Genomic DNA, 24,202 nt, shown 5'->3' with positions numbered 1-24,202 from the left:
GAATGAACTTTTCGAGCCCCATATTATCGTCCAAGGCGGCCAGCTGCAGACGGAGTTGAGGTGTGAGACCAAGCCGGTATGTGGTCAGTAAGGACCGCTCGTTCCATCCACTGGCTGCCGCTAGAGTGCGAAAGCGAAGGGCATATTCATGAGTAGACATCTTTCCTTGAGACAAATGATAGAGTTGCTCACCGGCTGATATCTTTCCATCGGTTCGGCCGAATACTTCTTTGAAATGGGACACAAAGGCTTGAATAGAACTAATGGCGGGACCAGCTTGCTTCCAAATCGTTTCGGCCCATTGGAGAGCTGGACCGGTGAGAAGAGATGTAATAAATGCAATTTTCGACTGGTTGGTTGGATATATTGTGGGCTGCATGGTGAATATGAGAGAACATTGAAGTAGAAATCCGTTGCACTCCTCCGCCCCGCCAGAGTAGAGCGCTGGTCGGGCCATGGGACTGGAAGATGCGGTGGTCGAAGAAGTGCTCGATGGTGATGGTGCTGGTGGTGCGGAAGGCGTGATGGTTGGAGTAGGTGTGATGGTAGGATTAAATGTCAATACCCTCTTCAATGAATCCACCAGCTCTTGAAAGGGATCTGGAACACTCATGCTGCCGCTGTCTCTTTTCGGTCTGGGCTAACTGTTACGGAAGCAGACGGACAACAAGGTAAGTAGTGATGTAATGTTTATTTAAACAGCTGAGTGTCAAGAAGATTCAACGTGCAGAATATAGGTGAGTATCAGAGTTCAGAAGTGCAGAGTTCTTGAGTGTAATTCGTGAAGGAATGAACGTTGTATCTTTTGCAGGACCAGCAGGATGAGACTTCAGAGTGGATGTGATCTTCGTATGAAGAGGATGATAGGTGACAGCACACACTCACGCACCACTTGATGGGACAGACAGGCTTACGGCTCGGACACCACTCGAGATGAGATCTGGACAGACTGGAACAGACTGGAATCGTCGTAGAGAACTGGTAAGTAAACACAGGTAAGTTTAGTAGTGAAACTCGCAGAGAGAAGCACTATGAGTCCGCTTCGGATAAACGAGCCCGGACAATGAGAGGTGCGTGAGGTGTGCTTATGAAGCAGTGGTAATTAATGGGGTGCAGGTGTGACTTGTTAAAACTCAGGTGACTGTGATCGCTGGGTGATTGTGGTGGATGAACCTGGCCAATCCGTGACATTTACATTTAATAGAAAACATAATAGGGATGGGTATCGTTAAGGTTTTAACGGTATTACTACTCTTACCGATACTCCTTATCAATCCGGTACTTTAACTGTATTCTTATCGGTTCTTTTTGTTATATTAAAGGAAAATAATAATAATTTAGAACATAATTAATATTGCTTTATATTTTGAAATGTTAAATAAATATCCATAGCAAAAAAAAAAAGCAATGCTTTAACAAAACAAATAAAACATGTATGTTATGCAGAAGGGTGCAGGCTTTTGTGTTTTATATACAGAAGACATAGGACAACAAAAGTACAAACACATGGTCAAACAAAAAAAAAGTAGCCTACACAATAAAACAAATATACAAAGTATATACCCAGTGCTTTAATTTCAGTAATGTCTACTGACATTACTGTTCAGGAGTAATATGGGCTAAAAAGACATCTAATAAAGTCAGATGTAAAATAACACTGCATAGTTTATCATAGATAGATTAAAGCTTATAAAAGCCAAAATTATTCATTCAAGAGCTGCAACTGATTTTCTCTTTTCCTTTTGTTATTTGATTCACATTAATGGAGCAATCGTCAGCAGGATTATTAGACTGCTGCCTCTTTAAGACCAAATGCAGATCTAATAATTATTACGCATCATATTTTCTCCCAACTATTTACGTCCATTTAAGACATAAACTGTATTTAAGTGAATAAACTGTTTAAGTGAATCTCCAAGACGGCCATTTTGACATATTTGTGTGTATATTTGATCGTTTAGATGCCCACACGAAGCTCAAAATATACGTTGCTTGTCTCGTTGCGGTGTTTTGGAGCGCGCACACATTTGGAACAAAATCTATTGCGTCAATTTTGCGTACTTTTAATAGCCTTTTATTATCAAACGCATCCCGCAGTTTAGCAACAGTAAAGACTACATTTTACAACAATCACCTATCGTGCAGATTCTGCCATTACGTTTGGGATTTAGGGAGAAATGACAGCGCACCGCCGTGAAGTTAAGGAAGTTGCGCTGGAGAGAATGCGGCTTTAGTTTTTAATGGTTATACCTCAAATATCTTCTTTTTTATAATCATTCGAAGCCAAAATCTAAATCTAAAATAAAATTAGTTTCATATCCAAGATGTAACCGTTTGAATGTTTAGTTCTGTCCTCATCGTCACTCATTAAAGGTGCCCTAGAATGTGTTGAAATAATATTTTAATTTTGTCTCTGATATCTACATAGAGGGTATGGCTTATTTAAGGGCATTTAAAATGTCCAGATATGGTTTTACAGGTCCATTTTCAACCCTAGAAATTGGTCCTAGAATGAAATGGTCTGTTTTTACCTTATTTAGAAGGGTCATGAATAGTAATGAGGAGTTATGCTCTGATTGGCTGTTTCACTGCGGGCTCATAACAGTAGCTCAGAGTGACAGCAAACAGGTCCCTGATGTCCAGCGTGACAATGGAGAGATTAGGCGTTCAACCATACATCAGAGTCCTGCACGGGTCCGATTTTGTAAATCCGCACCCGGCCGTACCCGCAGTGCTTCAAACCGCATCTGACCTGTTTTCCGACAGCAGCACTAATTAAAATCCGCACACGACCCGACCCACTTAAAATAGAACCGACCACCCGACCCGCACCCGAAATAAAATAAGTTTAGCCAATCACATTATAGACACAATTACAAAAATGTTTATTGCCAGGTCATACAGAAGTTATTACACGACAATTAACACAAGGACAACTTCAGCCGAAGCTGTAAAAAGGCTGGTACATGAAGAACATGGTTACCTTACCACAAAACTGAGTAGCCTTATCACATTTTACCAATCGAACAGACGTGGTTACAACACTATATCTGCCACGCAATTTCGTCTAGCCTACATCTGACAATTTTGGGTTCAAACACGCCGTGCACACCACACATACTTAACTGTGTTAAATTTGAAAAATACTGTTTGATAGAACTGCTTGGTTTGTTACCACAGTTATCTGCGTGCTTCCTCGGCGATGAAGTTCCACATCTGCGGCTATCCAACATGAAAATGCATGCAGCAAATAAGCCTTTCACAATATTTTCTTCAGATAACTCCAGATTTCTACCACACACATGCATCCATCTCGACGACTGCAAGCAGATCGCGCGCGCGCTTATGATGAATTTTTGAAAGTGAAAGTAGCCTAGGTAACGTTATAGGTCCTGGGAGGGCGCAGTTCCGCCTGGCATTGAACATGGGCTGGCAAATGCAAATTTTTGGAGGCGTGCATATTAATGATCCCGACTGTTGCGTCACAGTCGGTGTTATGTGGAGATTCGTCTATTTTTCAGGGGTGTTTTTCAAAAACGAGATTTAAATAAGAAGGAGAAAACAATGGTGTTTGAGACTCACTGTATGTCATATCCATGTACTGAACTCTTGTTATTTAACTATGCCAAGATAAATTCAATTTCAAATTCTAGGGCACCTTTAAGCAGGGCTGTTGTGTTGTGCGCGCTGTGGCTCCACGTGAAAGATCGCTCTCTCTCTCTCACACACACACACACTCTCTCTCTTTAGCAAAATTGCATCACAGACAAATGGGTCAATATCATTATATATAGAAGTGGCTGGCAAGATTAAATTTGCAAGATAATAATTTCTTAATAGCAATAATAAATAGCACGTGTACTTTCTTAATTTCTCCAGTACCGACAGCAGAACCGATAACGTCCGAGCTTATCGATCCAGCGGCCTTTCATAATTCAGCACCGGGGCCCGTTTAATACCGGGTTTCGGCACCCATTCCTAATAATGACCCACTCGAAATTGACATAATAGTAATACATTGGATGATAACAAAAAGCTTACACAACAACTCTTGCTTATTGATATAAACAAGTAATTTATCTTTCATCTCAAGCCCTTGTTATATTTACAACTATTTAATGGACACTTTTTACATTTATGAGGTTCTCAGATCCAATATAATTTTGGTTGGGTAAACGTAAATAGTGTCGAATGGGAGTATAGTGGTAATGTAGTGGTGAACTACAGCAAATATGACTTTGCATTCCCATTTTTCTCCAATTTCGTATAGATATTTTAATGCCAATAACACAAATCAAAGTGTTATAAATATAAAATGTAAAAATGTATAAGAGTTTTGGTAGATTTACAATGCTAATAACCATTAAAATGCCTCATTACAGTCTGTAAATATCTCTTAACAACATGATGCAATCACTAGTAAGACTTTCAAGTGAATTACGGGTCATTGGTCAGGCGTCCAATCACAACTGACTTCCAATGACATTTGAGGTTATTAAAACAGTAAGTCCCGCCCCTCGACTGCCAAAAATAAAAGAGGGGAGATCAAGCGCGAGAGCATGGGGAATGATCATGCGCACGCGCGCGAGGGCTTGTATTGCGTGCAGAGGAGATGTCATGCGCACGTGCAGGGTTTGAATGAACTCGCAAGTTCCGTTTTATCTCGTGTAGATCTGTTATCCTCTCGCGAAAGTCATTTACAGCGCGAGCCAGCATCAGTTGTGTGCTCGGTTCTTTTTGTTATTGATTTATCACCATACTACATTTTTTTTATACTGCATGACATTCGAAGCTTCTAACGTCATCAATCACATGGTGGTGTCATTTCGATACAAGCATCGGTACAGTGTGTGATACAATAGTGCTACAAGGCTTAAAGGCAGGGTAGGCAGGTTTTTTCTAAAAAACTTTTTCCCAAATTTGTTTAAACTGTCTTTATATACCAATACATAATTATCGAGTGTCTGTAGTCCTCTCAGGGCTGCAATAAACACAGCTACTTATTTCCATTCGGAACGAATGAAATGATTGGCTGGGTGACTGTCACTCTCCCTCGCTACCATGGCTACCACCCCTGCCGCTACAGGAGCTGCCCACATGCGCACACCCGCAGGAGGGGAAGAGGCATGGAAGCTAGGAAGAATCACAATTTTGGCAGAGAAAAAGTTTTTTAGAAAAAACCTGCCTACCCTGTCTTTAAGCCTTGTAGCACTATTGTATCACACATTGTACCGATGCTTGTATCGAAATGACACTAGAAGACGTTAGAAGCTTCGAATGTCATGCAGTATAAAAAAAAATGTAAAACCTCATCCGATGCATAAAAAGGGAAATGATTATTGAGGAAGCATTATTTAAATGATTTAACACTACACATCCCTATAATATAAATTATATATATTTTAAACAGAACACCTAAAATATTCTTCTCAATTACTTTAATTATGATCACATACTTGTATATTTTATATCATTGATCAGTATGTGAATCTGTTTACCAGACTACACATCACACGAGTTGTGGCCTCATTGGCACAAATGATATATTTCTCATGTCTGTGAGGCATGTAGCCTATACGCTGAGTTTTGGTTCATTTATGAGACGAGCTTCAGTTCACGTGCAATGCAAGTGATCGCGCCAGCGCCTCCATGCCCTGATTATATTGTCTGCTATATTTGCTTATGTATTAAATCCAGGTGGGATATAAGATAACATAATCTGATACAGAATATAATGTATATTGTAGGCCTATATGCAGGGGCGGACTGGGACAAAAATTCAGCCCTGGCACTGTAGCCACACAAACACAGTATACTGCCAAAAATGATTGTATACTGCCAGAAAGCATTTCAAGGTCAAAGGGGCAATGACCACTGGGCCACCTCCCCTCCAACCTTTCTTAACATTTCTGAGAACACTTTTTTCTGACAACACACTTTTTCATGAGACATTTCCTCAGTAGCAGAACTTAACTATAACTACAGCCTCAGACTTCTTACCATATCAGGAACAGAGACTCCAGGTAAGATGTGATTTTAAAACAATATCAACAGGCAGTGTCAGTGTGTTTTGGAGTAAAGGTTAAGAGAAGGTTAATACAATGCTCAGCAAATCAATCTACATGTTCACTGAAAGAAAAAGTTAAAGTAAGTTTTCAGAGGATAGACATTAGTAATTGTGAAAATATTGTAATATCTCTGTAAAGCTGCTTTGAAACAATCTACATTGTTAAAAGCGCTATGTAAATGAAGATGACTTGACTTGACTTGAAACCATCAAGTTGAAACTCGAAATACTAAAAAGTGCAAAGTTGTATTTAACTATTATATTATCTTTTACCTTTTATATTACTGATATATATGTGTGTCACGTTTTGGTTCTGTTTATGTCTTGTTTCCATGTCTGTCATGTGATTCCCTGTTTGTCATGTGATCCTGCCATGTCTTGTCATTGGTTTATTGTCTGATCATTGTTCACATGTGTCCCTTGTTTTGTCATTAGTCTGTGTATTTAAGCCCTCATGTTTGCCATGTGTCTTGGTCAAGTATTGTTTCCTGTAATTCTGCTGTAGTGTAAGTTTCATGTTCATGCCATGGTTTTTGTTTTCATGCCACGTCATGTTTTTGTTTCATGTTTTGTTTTAGTTATAATAAACTGCACTTGGGTTCTCATCTTTCAACTTGCCTCCAGTGGATCCCTTATTACTGTGTGTGTGTGTGTGTGTGTGTGTGTGTGTGTGTGTGTGTGTGTGTGTGTGTGTGTGTGTGTGTGTGTGTGTGTGTGTGTGTGTGTGTGTGTGTGTGTGTGTGTCCGTCCTGTGCTGTGCTAGCAGAATGAGTCAGAATGTTAATTCTTCTTAATATCATTAATTCATCTTTCTCACTAGGATACGTACTAAAAACCTTTAAGCTGGCTATGATTACACCCCTTGTTAAAAAAACGCAACTTGATCGTACAGAATTAGTCAATTACAGGCCGATCTCAAATCTACCTTTTCTGTCAAAGATACTAGAAAGGCGGTATCCTCACAACTATGTTCCTTTTTAGAAAGAAATGATATCTGCGAGGATTTTCAGTCCGGATTTAGACCGTACCATAATAAATGGTAAAAATTTTTTTAAAAATAAACCATTATAAATGATTTGCTCTTATCATCCGATCATGGTTGTATCTCTCTGTTAGTGTTACTCGATCTTAGTGCTGCATTTGACACTATTGACCACAACATTCTTTTAAATAGACTCGAAAATTATGTTGGCATTAGTGGAATTGCATTAGCATGATTTAAATCATACTTATCTGACCATTATCAGCAGGGGTTAAATTGGGATTTATTATGTGGGGGGGATCTCCCTAGGGGGGTCCGGGGGTATGCCCCCCTCTGGAATTTTATTTGAAAAATAAACCATTAAATGACACTTTCTGGAGAGTTTTGTGCAAAGAAATAGAGAAATTGAGTCTTACATGATATGTGAAAAACTGCAAGGTTAAGAGCATATGCTTTGCATTGTTGTAGTATCAACAGGTATTAGGACATTTAGCATTTACATTACTGTTAATCAGTCATCACTTGATTACACATTGTATTACCTTGTTATGATATAGTGACCCATACAATGTGCCAAACATAATGTGCCACATGAAGAGACAGTGCAGCATATGACAGTAGCAACAGCTGAGAAGATTTGGGTCTGTGGTGACCAGGTCCACCTCACACAAACTTCCTTCTCCCATTCTCTCTCTTTACTAAAAGAGAAACCCACTCTAAATCCAGCACATCTAGAAAATTACAGTATTACAGACCACATTGCTAGAACTGCCCGGTCATGTAGATTTACCTTGTACAACATTAGGAGGATCAGGCCCTTCCTTTCAGAGCTACACAACTCCTTGTCGATGATGACGATCCATAACAACAGAGCCTAAACCAATGAGAATGCGGGACAGTGATGACGATACATAACAACAGAGCCTAAACTAATGAGAACGCAGGACAGTGATGACGATACATAACAACACAGCCTAAACTAATGAGAATGCGGGACAGTGATGGCGATACATAACAACAGAGCCTAAACTAATGAGAACGTGGGACAGTGATGACGATACATAACAACAGAGCCTAAACTAATGAGAACGCAGGACAGTGATGACGATACATAACAACAGAGCCTAAACCAATGAGAATGCGGGACAGTGATGGCGATACATAACAACAGAGCCTAAACTAATGAGAACGTGGGACAGTGATGACGATACATAACAACAGAGCCTAAACCAATGAGAACGCAGGACAGTGATGACGATCCATAACAACAGAGCCTAAACCAATGAGAATGCGGGACAGTGATGGCGATACATAACAACAGAGCCTAAACTAATGAGAACGTGGGACAGTGATGACGATACATAACAACAGAGCCTAAACCAATGAGAACGCAGGACAGTGATGACGATACATAACAACAGAGCCTAAACCAATGAGAATGCGGGACAGTGATGGCGATACATAACAACAGAGCCTAAACTAATGAGAACGTGGGACAGTGATGACGATACATAACAACAGAGCCTAAACCAATGAGAACGTGGGACAGTGATGACGATCCATAACAACAGAGCCTAAACCAATGAGAACGCAGGACAGTGATGACGATTCAATCCATAATGGATTACAATCCATAACAACAGGGCATAAACCAATGAGAACGCGAGACAGTGATGGTTACATAACAACAGAGCATAAACCAATGAGAACGCAGGACAGTTATGACAATTCATAACAACAGGAGGTAAACCAATGAGAACGCAGGACAGTGATGACGATACATAACAACACAGCCTAAACCAATGAGAACGCGGAACAGTTTTGATGAAACATAACAACAGAGCCTAAACCAATGAGAACGCGGGACAGTGATGACGATTCATAACAACAGAGCCTAAACCAATGAGAACGCAGGACAGTGATGACGATTCATAACAACACAGCCTAAACCAATGAGAATGCAGGACAGTGATGACAATTCATAACAACACAGCCTAAACCAATGAGAACGCAGGACAGTGATGACAATTCATAACAACAGAGCATAAACCAATGAGAACGTGGGACAGTTATGACAATCCATAACAACAGGGGGTAAACCAATGAGAACGCAGGACAGTGATGACGATACATAACAACACAGCCTAAACCAATGAGAACGCGGGACAGTTTTGACGATCCATAACAACAGAGCCTAAACCAATGAGAACGCAGGACAGTGATGACGATTCATAACAACAGAGCCTAAACCAATGAGAACGCAGGACAGTGATGACGATTCATAACAACAGAGCCTAAACCAATGAGAACGTGGGACAGCGATGGCGATACATAACAACAGAGCTTAAACCAATTAGAACGCAGGACAGTTTTGACGAAACATAACAACAGAGCCTAAACCAATGAGAACGCAGGACAGTGATGACAATCCATAACAACAGAGCGTAAACCAATGAGAATGCAGGACAGTGATGGCGATCCATAACAACAGAGGGTAAACCAAATCCCGGCGAACAAATGGCTTTGGGGGATGTAACACTGCCAGTCTGCGACTTTCTAAATTCCCCACGGATTTCAGGACTCGGCGGTGGCGTCGCTACTGTTTTTGAAAACTCTTTTAAATGCAGAATGCTATCTATGGACATGTATTCCAGTTTTGAGGCCAAGTTGTAAAAAATTGACATCTTGGATCCTGTTTTCTGTGTACTCGTCTACAGACCTCCGAAATTTAACTTTTTTAAGGATTTTATTCAACAATTTTCGGACTTCCTCTCTGGACTGGTGACTCGTGGTGATAGACTCCTCACTCTTGGGAATTTTATTATCCATGTATGCTGTCCATCAAAACTGCTGGTAAATTAATTTAGCTCACTCACTGAGTCACTAAACCTTGTACAGCACATCACTGATCCTACTCACAACAAGGGTCATACATTAGATCTGGTATTATTGTATGGTCTTTCTGTGTTCAATTTAGAAATTTTATATACTGGCATTTCTGACCATTATTCAATCATATTTGAGTCTGTGTCAACCTGCCCTCGCCCTACATACACTCAGCCTTTATGTAAAGCCCGGTCTATTCACTCATCTACTGCCAATCTTTCTTCAGAATTATATTTAATGCATTTTTCAGATGGGTTAGGGTGAGGGTTAGGGTTAAGGTTAGGTGTCTCGTGTGCTTGGCCCGTTATGCCTCTTTATGGAGTTTCTTGTGTCGACTTCATGATCGTGTTTCATAAGCCCGTTCCCGGAGTGGAATGCACGTCTGTTAGATTCAGTTTATAACTTTATTTAGAGCTGGTGGTAATTGGTGATGGGTTTTTCACATGTTATTTAGTTTAGGATTAGTTAGGGTAGCAGTCAGAGGACCCGGAAGACTCACGGAGAACATTGTCTTTTGTTTTCGAACGGGAGGAAGGCAAGTGTTATTTCTCCGGTAGATATGTGGGTGCAGGGTAATCTTTTTGTTTGTTTTGTTACTTTCTTTTACCACCATGCTCTGCTTATGACAAATTATTCATTATTTAAATAATTTATAAATAAATCATTTATGCACCGTCACTGAATCTCTGTGGTCTTTATATGTTATGATGTTCCATTTTAATTCATTTGATGGGCTCGTAACAGTCACCAATGAAAATTAAAAACAGCTTTATTTCAAAAACAGCTTGTGTAACATGAACATTGTTTAACAAATTAATAAAAGAGACAGGGTGTAGCTACATCACAGGTGGCTTGAAAGACATGGGTAATATGGTTAATCCATTTTGTAACACGAACTGGAGGTAAGCAACAGTAATTTGTGGCTAGTTTGATATCTACAGAACTTAAAAATCTCCCTCTTTTCGCTTTCTTTCTGGCTACATTAAAGATGAAATGGTGACACTTCTGTTTTCGCACAGGCGCAGTGAGGGAAAACACACTAGCTGTGTCCAAATGTAAAGGCTGCATCCTCCGAAGGCCGCGGACTTCAAAGGATGCAGCCTATGCGTCCTCCGAACGACGCACCATGTAGCCTTCGTAGGATTTCCTAATTGCGCAGCCAGGTGTTCCCGATTACCGCTCCAGGCGCCAAGCAACGGTGCGAGAGGACAGCTGCCATCCTGATAATTCATTTGATATAATTGAGTAAACAGCTATGGAGCCAGAATTGGCTATTGTCATTTTTATGTTTTATATTTTACTAGAGGACATGGTATTAAGGATGTTTCAGGTCATACTTTCAGCTTAGCTGAAGATTCAAATGTTCATTTATATCTTACCTTGATGCGATTTTGTAGGCAAGTGTATTCTTTTTATTATGCACATAAATGGACCATGGTAAATATATTTACACAGGTTTTCAACCCTATTTGAATATAAAACCCAGTTGAATATAAAAAGTCCAGTGCGAATGTTACTCCCGCTCATCATCGGCAGCTGCCTGTCAGTCACTGTTGCTAGGCGACAAGAACAATCGTCCGTAGGCTAGACCGGTCCGAGCGCTTCAGATGCTCCCTTTGATATGGGCGGAGCTGTAGTTAGCAACAATTTGTTAATATTGTGACAATAGGCCTACATTTTGTTACTTTAATTTTAAAAATAACCAGTGGTGGTATGTAAGGAACTACATACTTCGTTAATACTCGAAGTAATTTTCCCACACAGGACAGCAACACTACAAAATTATGTTATTTTACAATATGATGCATTGTTTTACATTAAACTACACAAAAGTATATAGTTTAAATGTATCAATCTTGAAAATATTCAGAAGTAAAATGCAACATATGCAGTAATATAAAAGCAGAACCATCATAAAAACCCTGACAAGTTTTTTTTTTCCTGCAGAATTCCTTTACTTTTACTCTTGATGCCTTAAGTACATTAGAGTATGCAAGATAATTTTGCTTAACTAAGGTTTGAAATATATGATTAGTAGTTTTTTCCCAATGTGGTATTAGTGGTTATTAAAAGTACTTTAGTGTAATAAAGTATCTCAATATTTATTCCATTAGCCAGCCCTGCAAACCTGTTGGTAGACAACTTAGTGGTTAGTGAAAATATGCAGTCAAACACTCTGAAGACCATCCCAGATGATGTCCCACCAGCAGGAGGCCTTACCAGGGTCTCTATTGTGCCCATCCCGGTCCAGCAGCACACCAGGGTCTCCCACTCAGCTGAATAAAAGTCTACTTCATTTTTTCTTATTTTATGTTCTGTAAATTTAAATGTTTATGTTGATTTTGAGATGTTTAACATATGTTGTAAATAGTTGGGGGAAAAAAAGATATAGAATAATTTGTTTCATGTAGATTAAAACTAGATTAAAGACGCATCTCTTCAGCCAGGCATTCATATAATACTTTTAATCTTACAGTTAAATCCGGTCTCTAGTTCATAAACGCCAGAGGAGAACTGGCCCCCGACTGAGCCCGGGTTCTCCCAAGGTTTTTTTTTTCTCCATTAGGTCACCTGATGGAGTTTTTCGGTTCCTTGCCACTGTTGCCTTTGGCTTGCTCAGTTGGGGATATTTGGATATTTAATTTAACTAATCAATCAACGATACTATTGATCAGCATTACCAAACATGGACGTTCCATTAGAAACAAACATTGATGTATTGTTTTAATTTATTACTGTGAAGCTGCTTTGATACAACCTATGTTGTGAAAAGCGCTATATAAATAAACTTGACTTGACTTGACTTGACATGTAGAAATTATGACTGTCATTACAAAAATAAACAATGTCCAGAGCAATGAATTATCTTTTATTTACTTTACACATTTAAAGTTGCATAAAAAGAAATAAATGTACAGAATTTTTTTCCTTTTAAAAAATATAAGTGAAAAAAAGTTAAACAAGAATATATATATGTCTTCTCTAATCAAGTCCAAAAACTCGTCCTCTCTGTCTCGCCTTCTTCGTGGTGCTGGTGCTGGTGCTGATGCTGCTGCTGCTGCCTCTGGCTCCTCCTCTTCTTGGTCACACACTGCTGAACTCGGCCCTGGTGTGTCCTCAGGGATTCAGGCAATGAGGACAGAGGGGTGGTGCAATGCCTCTGTCCCAACACCTCATCCATGAGAACAAACCAGGGCCAAGTTTCAGCAGTGGGTTTCCCACTCACTCCCTCTCCTGTCCCGGACACGTGCAATCCTAAGGCAGAGCAAATTAACCATGGCTTGTTAACAACAACAGCACAATACATTTCAGCAAAGATATGATCTCAACTTTCTTACTTTGTATTTTTAAAATCATATTCATATTCAGAAATCATATTTATGGATACTCAAATAATGTGGTTAAAACCTTTGTATATAGCTTGCATGACAGCACTACAAAAACACATAAAAGTGAAACCCCATTGCCTTATCTACTGCTTTCCTTATGTTTGTGGGCTTTATAGGGTGAGTGATATTTCTTATTCACACAAGTTAGACTAGACTCCTTGCCTCCTGAAACAATTATTAAACTAATATTAGCACAAGTTTTGCCTCAGACCACCTGACAAATGAAGCCACGCAATGGTGACGAAGGAGTTAAGATGAAGTTTATAAGAAAGCAAAACTTGTGGCTTTTAACTCAGGTTTCACTAGCTATTTGAGTAAATGAAAACATAATACTTACATTTAAATGTGAATTTGCCGTCCACCACCGAACTCTCGGCCGTCATTTTTTTTTTTAAATAAAAATGCTGTCGTCACCGGCGCGCGATGACTTATGGGGTAGGATCGGGTAGGATAGTCCGCTAAGTGTCCATTTATGTATCCTTCCTTTCACGGGGAAACGAAGGGTGCATTTGGCGTCGCTTTAGCCTTCGTCGCGCCGCGATGACGCAACCGGCCTTCAAATACGGCCTTCGGAGGATGCAGTATTGAATTGGGACAGCCTTCATCGCGCCGCGGTGACGCAATCGGCCTTCAAATGCGACCTCCGAAGTGTGCAGCCTTTGAATTGAGACATCCTTCGTCGCGCCGTTGTGACGTTTCGTCGAATACGGCCTTTGGAGGATGCAGCCTTCACATTGGGACACAGCTAATGAGTTTAGGGCAATCGGTTCGTAGCTCTGCTTCAAGTTCAAGTTCAAGTTCAAAGTTTATTTGTCACATACCAGTTATAGTTCATTCAACAAGCAGTGAAATGTAAGCCTGGTATTCCTATAGACTGTGCAATAAAAACATACCCTAAATATTATTTAAAAAGATACAACAATTAAATAAATATACAAATAATAATTTCTAGTAAATTGCATAAGCAGTGCCATGTATTAACCATTTTGTTGTCAGAGTCCTTAAAGTGCCATGTTTTTTATGTCCGAGTTGAGTAGTCTGACGGCCTGAGGAAAGAAGCTCCTCCTGAGCCTCTCTGTTTTAGCCATCAGACTACGAAAGCGTCTACCTGATTGCAGCAGTTTAAACAATGCATTTCCAGGGTGAGTGGAGTCCTTGTATATCTTGACAGCCCTGACCCTGCTCCGTCGGTTGTAAATATCCTGCGTAGAAGGAAGAGCATTCTTCGTTATACGCTCTGCTGTGCGCACCACTCTCTTTAAGGCTTTACAATCCTTGGCTGAACAGTTTCCAAACCATGATGAGATGCAATATGTCATCAATATGTACATGTCATGTACTTTCTATTGCCCCAGTATAGAATATTTTTAAAATTGCAGGGGAAACCCCAAATTTCCTCAGCAACCGCAGATGGTATAGCCTTTTTCTGGCTGTCTTTACTTGGGCTTGAATATGATGAGTCCAGGTCAAATCCTCAGATATATGCACTCCAAGGTATTTGAAACTGCTCACTCTCTCTACTGGTGTCCCACTGATGTTGAGGGGGGTATAGTGCCGCTACGGCCTTTTCCTGAAATCAACAACCATCTCCTTGGTTTTACTGATGTTCAGAGATAGATTGTTTAACTGGCACCATGTCGTTAATTTCTCCACCTCATCCAAATATGCAGTCTCATTGTTATCAGCAATGAAACCCATCAAAACTGTATCATCTGCAAATTTAACAATTGAAGTGGAGCTATGAGAGGACACACAGTCGCACGTATAGAGGGAGTAGAGCAGGGGACTCAAAACGCATCCTTGTGGTGCTCCTGTACTCAGGGTAATGCTGTTAGAAATGGTCTGACCCACTCTCACTACCTGTGTTCTGCACGTGAGAAAGTCCAGGACCCAATCACAGAGCTGGGCATTAATACCAAGGCCCTTGAGCTTGGAGACCAGTCTGAGGGGAACTATGGTATTAAAAGCTGAGCTGTAATCTATAAATAGTAGTCTCATATAATTCCCTTTGTTGCTGTCAGTATGGGTAAGAGTGGCATGTAGTATATGAGAGACAGCATCCTCAGTACACCTATTGGGACGATAGGCAAACTGGAGTGGATCGATGTTATTTGGGACATGGGAAGGAAATTATGTTCTTGATAAGCCTCTCAAAAACCTTCATTATTTGTGACATGAGTGCCACTGGTCGATAATCATTTAGGCAAGAGGGCTTATTATTTTTTGGCACAGGAACAATTACAGATTTCTTGAAACAAGTGGGTACCACTGACTGAGCGAGAGACTCATTAATAATAGATGTAAACAAGCCCGTCAACTGCTCAGCGCAGGATCTCAACACTCGACCCGGAATGCCGTCCGGGCCAACTGCTTTCCTGACATTACTGTAATGCTTTATTAGCTGGTTGTCCTGCAACCTCAATAAACAAGATACAGTTAGTCCAAAATGCCGCCGCTAGAGTTCTAACTAGATCAAGAACATATGATCATATAACACCAATTTTATCATCACTACATTGGTTACCTATAAAGTTCCGTATTAATTACAAGGTATTGCTACTGACTTATAAAGCCCTAAACGGCTTAGCTCCAGTCTATTTAACCGATCTTCTATCGCCCTATGATCCATCGCGCTCTTTAACCCTCTGAGGTCTAGGGTGTTTTTGGGGTCCTTGAGATGTTCTGACATGCCCTGACATTTGTGCTTTTTTCAGTTGCTTATAAACATATCAATGGCAAAAAAAAATTACACTCTATTTAGCACAAACAGGACTACCATGATATGTGAGCCACATGTATGTACATGTTTTCATTTTTGAGAGAATAATGTTTATGCATGGTTCTTGAAAAAACTAAAAATGAAAGTTTCTGAAATAAGGCCACAAAACACATACTAAATATATGTCAATAAGACTTTTGACTAATGGATGTCATTTTCTTCAAAATGATGTGAAAATCATCCTGCCTAATCATTCACATAAAACGATACATTGATTTAAGTTTTGTGAAACACTTTTAGTTTGGAAAGGCAATATGCGGATGGGGCGTAAACGATCATGCATATTTAGTATTTCACACCTGATGAGACAATGCCCCTGCATACTTAATGAGCCATTCATTCAGGTGTGTCACCTATAGCTAACTTAAATATACAAGCTTCATAAAAATGAAAAATGATCATTCTAGAAGAAAATTTCAGATGGCATTTAGAGGCTTTTGCATCTGAACTCTTCATATATACACACACATACACACACACACACACACATACATATATATATATATATATATATATATATATATATATATATATATATATATATATATATGTGTATATATTTATACACAAATATAAATTTTATTTATATTTTTTTATATACATTATTTTTTTTTTTATTTTTTTTCACAAATTGTGCTTGCAAATTGTATAATATCCAAGGTAAACATGTCTAGTAATTGTGCAGTTAATTATCATACTGTATTTTCAGTTTTGGAATATTTATCCTCTCCCCAAATTTGTTACTAATAAAACACAATACAAATTATTAAAAGAAAAAAATTATATTTACCTTTTAATAGTTTGTTTACATCTACCTTGTAAATATATATTTTTTATTAAAAAGGTTACAATTACAACAACAATTCAAGTGTAATCTTACAGTATATTCTACAGTAAAAACTGTACCCAAATCTAGTCAACAAAATGTTGTCTTTCATATTTCGCCTGACTGTAACGTTGTTTTTATGAAATATTAGGGCATATAAATGTTAATTTGCAGTTTAATATGTTGCTTATACAAATAGCCTACATTTTATTTTAACATATTTCAGTCGATTTTTACTCATCTCAGTATAGCAATACAGTTTGCTAAAACATCATAATTCATTCACAAACGCGATTTAAATTTAAACTGTCTTTTTGCGAGCTGTGGTAAACAGTGCATCTCTGCCGTTCATTCATTCATAAACAGAAACCCGATTCACGTGAGAAGGAAAAAAAACTTAGCCTACTACTGTATTCCTCAGCTCAGTCTGATCCTTGCTCCTCGAAATACCCGCACTTCTGAGGTATTTTCCATTATTATTATTCCTCACAGCGCTGCGAGACGGTGTAAACAAGTAATGATCTGAATAAACTTGTGTTTTCTCGAGCTGATATGGGGGCGTTCACAGGTTTGCGTGGATTGCCTCAATCATTTGCATTTGAATAGCGCGCGCTCTCCGTGGGCGGAGTCACATTACATTTGAATCAGCTGCAATGAGCTTGACTGGAATCGCTCTCTTTTAATACAGATTTCACAAGATGAGAATATTTGTTTTTTATATAAATTACTTTATTTAAAAGAAGAGAATTCAAGCTTCATGCCTGTGTGTCTGTATGTCTGTTTGACTGAGTATTCGCTGAGTTATTGTTCATTTTCGGACTCGTTTCACAATGGACTACACTGACAGAGAGAAGGCAGAACTCGCTTCGTGTTTATTTTTCTTTATTTGGCAAAAAGCACAACACTTTGTTTTTATTGTGAGTATACACAAAAATAATACACATTTAACAGAATCGATTGATGTATGAAACTTGTTTGTAAAATCAAAGTCAAAAGAGTATTTCGGGTCTCAATTCAACTGATAAGGAAAAAAGCGAGCAGATCACGCCGGCGTGATTGTCGACCTCAGAGGGTTAAGGTCACTAAATTCGAGGCTTTTGGTCATACCTAGGATATCCAGATCCACCAAAGGAGGGAGAGCATTTTCACATTTAGCTCCAAAACTCTGGAATAGTCTTCCTGATACTGTTCGTTGCTCAGACTCGCTCTCCCAGTTTAAAACTAGATTAAAGACGCATCTCTTCAGCCAGGCATTCATATAATACTTTTAGTCTTACAGTTAAATCCGACCTCTAGTTCATAAACGCCAGAGGAGAACTGGCCCCCGACTGAGCCTGGGTTCTACCAAGGTTTTTTTTTCTCCATTAGGTCACCTGATGGAGTTTTTCGGTTCCTTGCCACTGTTGCCTTTGGCTTGCTCAGTTGGGGATATTTGGGGATATTTAATTTAATTAATCAATCAACGATACTATTGATCAGCATTACCAAACGTGGACGTTCCACTAGAAACAAACATTGATGTATTGTTTTAATTTAATACTGTGAAGCTGCTTTGATACAATCCTATGTTGTGAAAAGCGCTATATAAATAAATTTGACTTGACTTGACATTCACACGCTTCAAAGCTCTACGAACTTCGTCTTCCGATACCGTGATCGTGCGCTCGTTTCCAACGCCAATATCTATTTCCCCAGTGTTGCACACTGGCAAACTGAAAGTAGTACTAGAGCAGTTTGTCTCAAAGCGTGCATTAAAGATGTTAAGCTCATCAGCCAGAGAAGAGTCTGCACTTACCGCAGCGGTGGGTCCACCTCCGAATGCACCAATAGTCCTCAGTCCCTGCCAAGTCAAGTCAAGTCGAGTCATCTTCATTTATATAGCGCTTTTAACAATGTAGATTGTTTCAAAGCAGCTTTACAGAGATAAGCGTATAATTTAAGGTAACAGAGATTGTTTTGGCTTTATAGCAGAGTTAAGTTATTTTCCATCTAAAGTTAGTTTTGATTGATTTGCTTCCGTCGCAACGATCATTTGTTATTAAATTAGGGGCCGCTAAGACGACACCATTCCCTCTACACAGACTTTAAACGCGAACCTGTGAGAAACGCTGATGGCGTTCACATGCGCATTTAGAATGGGTTCTATAGTTATGTGCGTTTGAATATACGCAGGTTTGGAATTCCCTACAAGCCAAGCCTAAACAAAGTACTTGTCTTTCCTTATAAATTTTGATAAAGAATTTTATTTTATTTTGTTGCTTTGGGGTAGGAACGCGAAACGAAATTTTCCCGACAACGCCTTATCTGTATAGTGGTAGAGGGATCCTCCATAGGGAGAGACTATATTCCTCAGCTCAGCTCAGTCTGATCCTTGCCACATGCCACATGCCACATGCCTCATCAGCCACATGCATCGGGTGTCATCAAGTTGGAAATGAGACTCCACTCACTCTCTGTACTTTTGTTTTGCGGTTCGCACTGCGCGTCGGAGAGCATAACATGACGCTTTGTAATTGTTCATGTCTCCCGACACAAGTCCCTCATTGTACGCAGCTGTGCGCGCGTTCACTGCTGATCTGATCGTCTTATCAACCCATGGTTTCTGGTTAGAAAAAGTTTTTATTGTGATGGGGTGTGTTACTTCCTCAACCAGAGTGCCGATAAAGCTGATAGCTGCATCCGCAAACTCATCGACGTCACCAGAACTAGCTCTGAACATATCCCAGTCCACGTCATCGAGCGCATCCTGCAGCATGGGTTCTGATTGGGCAGACCAATGTTTCACGACCCGCCTCTCTGGAGCCACCCGCACGTGCATTTGTTTATATTCCGGTATTAGAAGGATAGCGGCATGATCTGACTTCCCAAAAGCCGGTAGCAAGTTAGCTTTATAACCATTGCTGAATTGCGAATAGCAGTGATCCAGTGTGTTCTTCCCTCTGGTTGGACAGGAGATATGTTGATAAAAGTTTGGCATTACCTGTCTGAGTTTTGCCTTATCAAAATCTCCAGTCACAATGATGGCAGCGTCCGGATGACGGTTTAAACACACACTGAGCATGTCATGGAGCTTAGACAGGGCCGTATCTGTGTCCGCCTGAGGTGGGATATAAACGGCCGTTACAATGACCGACGTAAACTCCCGTGGCAGATAAAACGGGCGGCACTTGATCGTTAAATGCTCCAGGTGAGGCGAGCAGGAATGGGACAAAGTGATGATGTTTCTTAGGTCACACCATTTGCTGTTAATCATGAAACATACCCCACCACCCCGGATTTTACCAGCCTCAGCTGTCCTGTCCATCCTAAAAACTGAGAAATCTTCGGACGGTGTTACAGCTGCATCCGGTACCTCCGGGGTAAGCCATGTTTCGGTCAAACAGAGGATGTTGCAGTCCCTGATATCCCGCTGGAAACTTATCCTAGCTCTCAGATCATCCATTTTGTTCTCAAGTGACTGGACGTTGGCAAGCAGGATACTGGGCAAAGGTGGACTATGCGCTCTAGTCCTCAGTCTATTCCGTACCCCAGCACGTTTCCCTCTGTGTTTTTTATTCCATCGCTTCAGAGGAGCTTTCTCCTGGCTATTATTCCCCTCCATAGCACGAAGAATCTCTGGTGGCCACGCTGGGTCAATGGATAAAACATCGCTCATGGTTAAAAGTGTTCTACTATCATACATAATCACTGCAGATGTTATATGTACAAAAGAAAAAAGTAGTTCTAAATAAAATACTAAATAAAAACACAGTCTAAGCGGAGCAACCAGAACGGTGTCCGAACGCGGCGGCGCCATGTTTCATGTTTCAGCTGTGCGATTTAGTCACGAGGAGCAACCAAAATATCTGACATGCCAGAAATTCATCCGACCATCCGATTGCCGGTCAGGAGAGGTTTATCGCCTCTCGTATCCCCCCATACACGGCACGAACACTGTGCGATAAACTACGCATGACAAAGCTGAAAATCGGCCCGACCCGAAAAAGAGTCGCACGAGTCAGATTTCAGCTCAAAATCAGATGAAAATTGCACAGTGTATGCCCAGCCTTACTCTCCAACTAGAGACTCAGGTCTTCTGACCTATTGCTATTGACAGTTCCTCATTGCTGTTATAAATCAAAGGGTGACCGTGCCTTTTTGGTGAAGGGTCTGAAATTATGGAATAGTCTTCCTTTCCATGTGAGGTCATCTTCATCGCTAGCCATTTTTAAGTCTTCTTTAAAAACATATCTGTTTTGTTTGGCTTTGAATAGATCATGAAATGGGTTTTTGAAGCTGATATAATGTATGATGTTGTATTTAAAAAGAAAAAAGTTTATTCTTGCTTGATCTGTAAAGCACTTTGGGTCAACTTCGGTTGTATGCTATAAAAAATAAAGGTTGACTTGACTTGATCAGAGAAGGTTAGGAGAGGTTAGGAGGAGTCAGCAGGACTCATCAGTGGCATCTGGTCCCTGTAAAAACAACAAAAACAACTGTGAACCTGCTGAAATCAGGAGCAAATGGGGCTACACAGTTTAGGGGGGAAATCTGGTTAAATTCTGGTTAAAATTGCGATTTGACATTCACATTGTGCCTACTTGTAGGGTTGCACTATTTCATTATTATAAAATTACAGTATTTAAAAATAAATGTAATATAGTAATTAAAATAATAATAATAATTTTACTTTTATTTTATAAGAAAAATGCAGGCAGCCTATACCTATAAATAATTAGAAAGGAACACTTAAGAAACAACAAAGAATGAGAACAAAGGGTGACAGGGAAAACTAAGCAGAATATGACCATGAAACTAAACAAGACAAGGTCGTGACAGGCATCTCCTTCACATTGACATTCAAACAGGTCTCCTGGTTGACGATTCCAAGATGGCGGCACTTTTGACGTACCTGAAGCAGCCGAGCTGCATCTACTGTACATATCTATGGTTGGCGACCCTAGCTGCGGTGAATGCACAGGTAAGTGTGCAAGTGTAACCAGATGTATTTCATGAGATTAAGGATAAAAAACCTTTGTGGAAGTTTTTTTTTTTTTTAACTTTTTTTTTTTTAACTATTCCTTCAAAAATAGGAAGTGTTACAACCCAAACCTGATGAACTTCAGATTTTAAATAAAGACACCAGAGGACTTCATTTCTTAGCAGACAAAGGAAACAAAAAACATCCAGGTAAGATTGAAATGTTGTTACAAAATGTGAATGTGCTATCAAAAATATCACTGGACAGATTCAATATCATTTGAAGGAAAAATGTCTCAGGTTACGTATATAACCTGGTTCCCTAAGAGGGGTTGGTAATGACATTTCCATAGTGTCAACACCATGACAGCATCTAGTTCCCCTTTCATGGAACCAAGTTACATGCGTAACCGGAAACGTTCCCTTTCGGAACTCAACTCTGTCATGGCATTGACACTATGGGAATGTCATTACCAACGCTGCCACACTGAGGAAGATTGTCTGCTCAACAAGGCTGTGTAATACTGGCACAAACAACTGTTGAATGCAGACATGACTTGGTAAACCCTGAAGGACCTGTGACCCTGGGGTTGAGCCCATGTCCAGACTGTAAATCCTGCGTAATGTGTGCGGAGAGGGCCAGCCGGCTGCAGCACAAACCTTATGTCAGGGCCCACCCCTAGATAGAGCTATAGAAGATGCTACACTCCTTGTGGATTTCCAGAGGCAAAGCCATTACGAGAGCCTCATAGGACAGAGCAATAGCATCTACAATCCAATGGGAAAGGCACTGCTTGGTGACTGTGTTACTAAAGCAGACCAGAAAACAAGACAGGGGTAGCTGCAGGTCAGAGCACTGGGCGTGCAGAAAGGAGGTGTGTTTTGGAGGTGTGAATTGCTACAACAGAAACTAACCCTGCCACATACCTTGGTCTACAGCTTTTGCGACCAATAATAAAGACCCTTCCACGCGCACCTACCATTCGGCATGCCCCAAACTTTCATAATGCTCATTACTCCAACCTGCAGATATCCACACTTGCAAAAGATTAGGAGAATGTACGCCACTGGCCCGACATAAATCCTAAGAGCCTGGATTGGTTATAGTAGATGCAGCCTCTCTATTGCTATGGCGATTCATGTGGCGAAGGGAAGTACGACCGGGTGGCTGGTTACAGGAGGTGTGCAAAGTCTACGGATTGCAGATCTTCAGGGCCTTCAGGGTATACAGGGCCTGCAGATCTTCTCCTCTTTTGAGCAATGTCAATGCAAATAGTAGAGCCACCTTAAAAGTGAGAAGCCTCTCTGAGGCTGACTCTAAGGGCTCAAATGGAGCCTCTAATAAAAAATAAAATAAAAAAAACTTTCCAGGACCACAGAAAGATCCTACAAAGGAACTCTGCAATTTTAGGTCATACAATTTTCTTGTGGTGGGAGCTCTGGAAGTCAAAAGTGTCTCAAAATCCTCAGTTGAGAGATCAGAATCTATGAGCTGTTACCTTTCAGGGACAAGACCCAAAGTTGCTGCTTGCATCTTTATTTTAAAATGGATTTCTTCAGTATTAACTCTTTCCCTGCCATTGACGGAAATTTCCATCATTTGTGACAAAACGCTTCTTCACCATTGACGGAAATTTCCGGCATTTCGTGTTTTCACTGTTTTACGGTAGGGGGCACTATTATACATCTTCTGAAAGAATACCGAATCTCCTGATCAAAACACAGGTGAAAAAGAAGCAGAAACATTCATTCATCAACATTAAATAGCACATTAATCAAACTGCCTAATGTTACTGAATGAAAAGTCAACCCAGGACAAGCTATAGGACTGTGCAAGCTTTGAGGGTGTTGACTCAATCTACTCTATCCATCTATGTTTTGATCATCGTTCTGAATTAGATCTAGATGTAGTCTTTGACAAAAACTTTTTTTTGCTTTTTCAGCTTTTTGCTCAAATTGTTGCTTTTTTAACTTAAAAAGGAAATGCATAGAGTTAAACAGTATTCATTACCATCAGATATAATTTTGTTAATATATGATAAATATTCTAAGTATAAATAATACCTTTTATTTGTTATTTACTGCAGCCCTGGCATCACAGACCATTAAAGTGGCAGCTCTAGGAAGACCTCTGTTTCCTGGTATGCTGTATGACTGCCGCAAGGATACCTTCATTCCAGGTGCTTTACAAACCTAAAATATATAAATAAATAAAAGTTTATTTTCCCCTCTTCATCAAATATTGCATCACTAATTACCAGTCCTTGTTTAACAACACTATAAAACCTGCATGTTTCTTCAACAGTAAATCACT

General features: G+C 39.9%; 1 protein-coding gene across 2 annotated transcripts in view; it reads left to right on the top strand.

The window, feature by feature from the left end:
* The first annotated feature begins 5,886 nt into the window (after positions 1-5,886).
* LOC307159794 (stonustoxin subunit beta-like) overlaps positions 5,887-24,202 on the top strand; it is a 38,792-nt gene continuing 20,476 nt past the window's right edge. Inside the window, exons 1-4 of one of the 2 annotated variants that reach the window (XM_079873407.1) lie at positions 5,887-6,023; positions 21,777-21,889; positions 22,002-22,098; positions 23,976-24,068. In XM_079873407.1, the coding sequence (XP_079729533.1) occupies positions 21,800-21,889; positions 22,002-22,098; positions 23,976-24,068 (280 nt within the window). In that variant the 5' untranslated portion in view covers positions 5,887-6,023; positions 21,777-21,799. The remainder of the gene's footprint in view (positions 6,024-21,776; positions 21,890-22,001; positions 22,099-23,975; positions 24,069-24,202) is intronic. The other variant, XM_079873408.1, reaches the window with a different exon arrangement.

The sequence above is a fragment of the Squalius cephalus genome, assembly GCF_949319135.1.
Source record: "Squalius cephalus genome assembly, chromosome: 6".
Classification (NCBI taxonomy): Eukaryota; Metazoa; Chordata; class Actinopteri; order Cypriniformes; family Leuciscidae; genus Squalius; species Squalius cephalus.
Note: the sequence above shows the minus strand (reverse complement) of the source record. Positions and strands in the feature narration are given on the sequence as shown.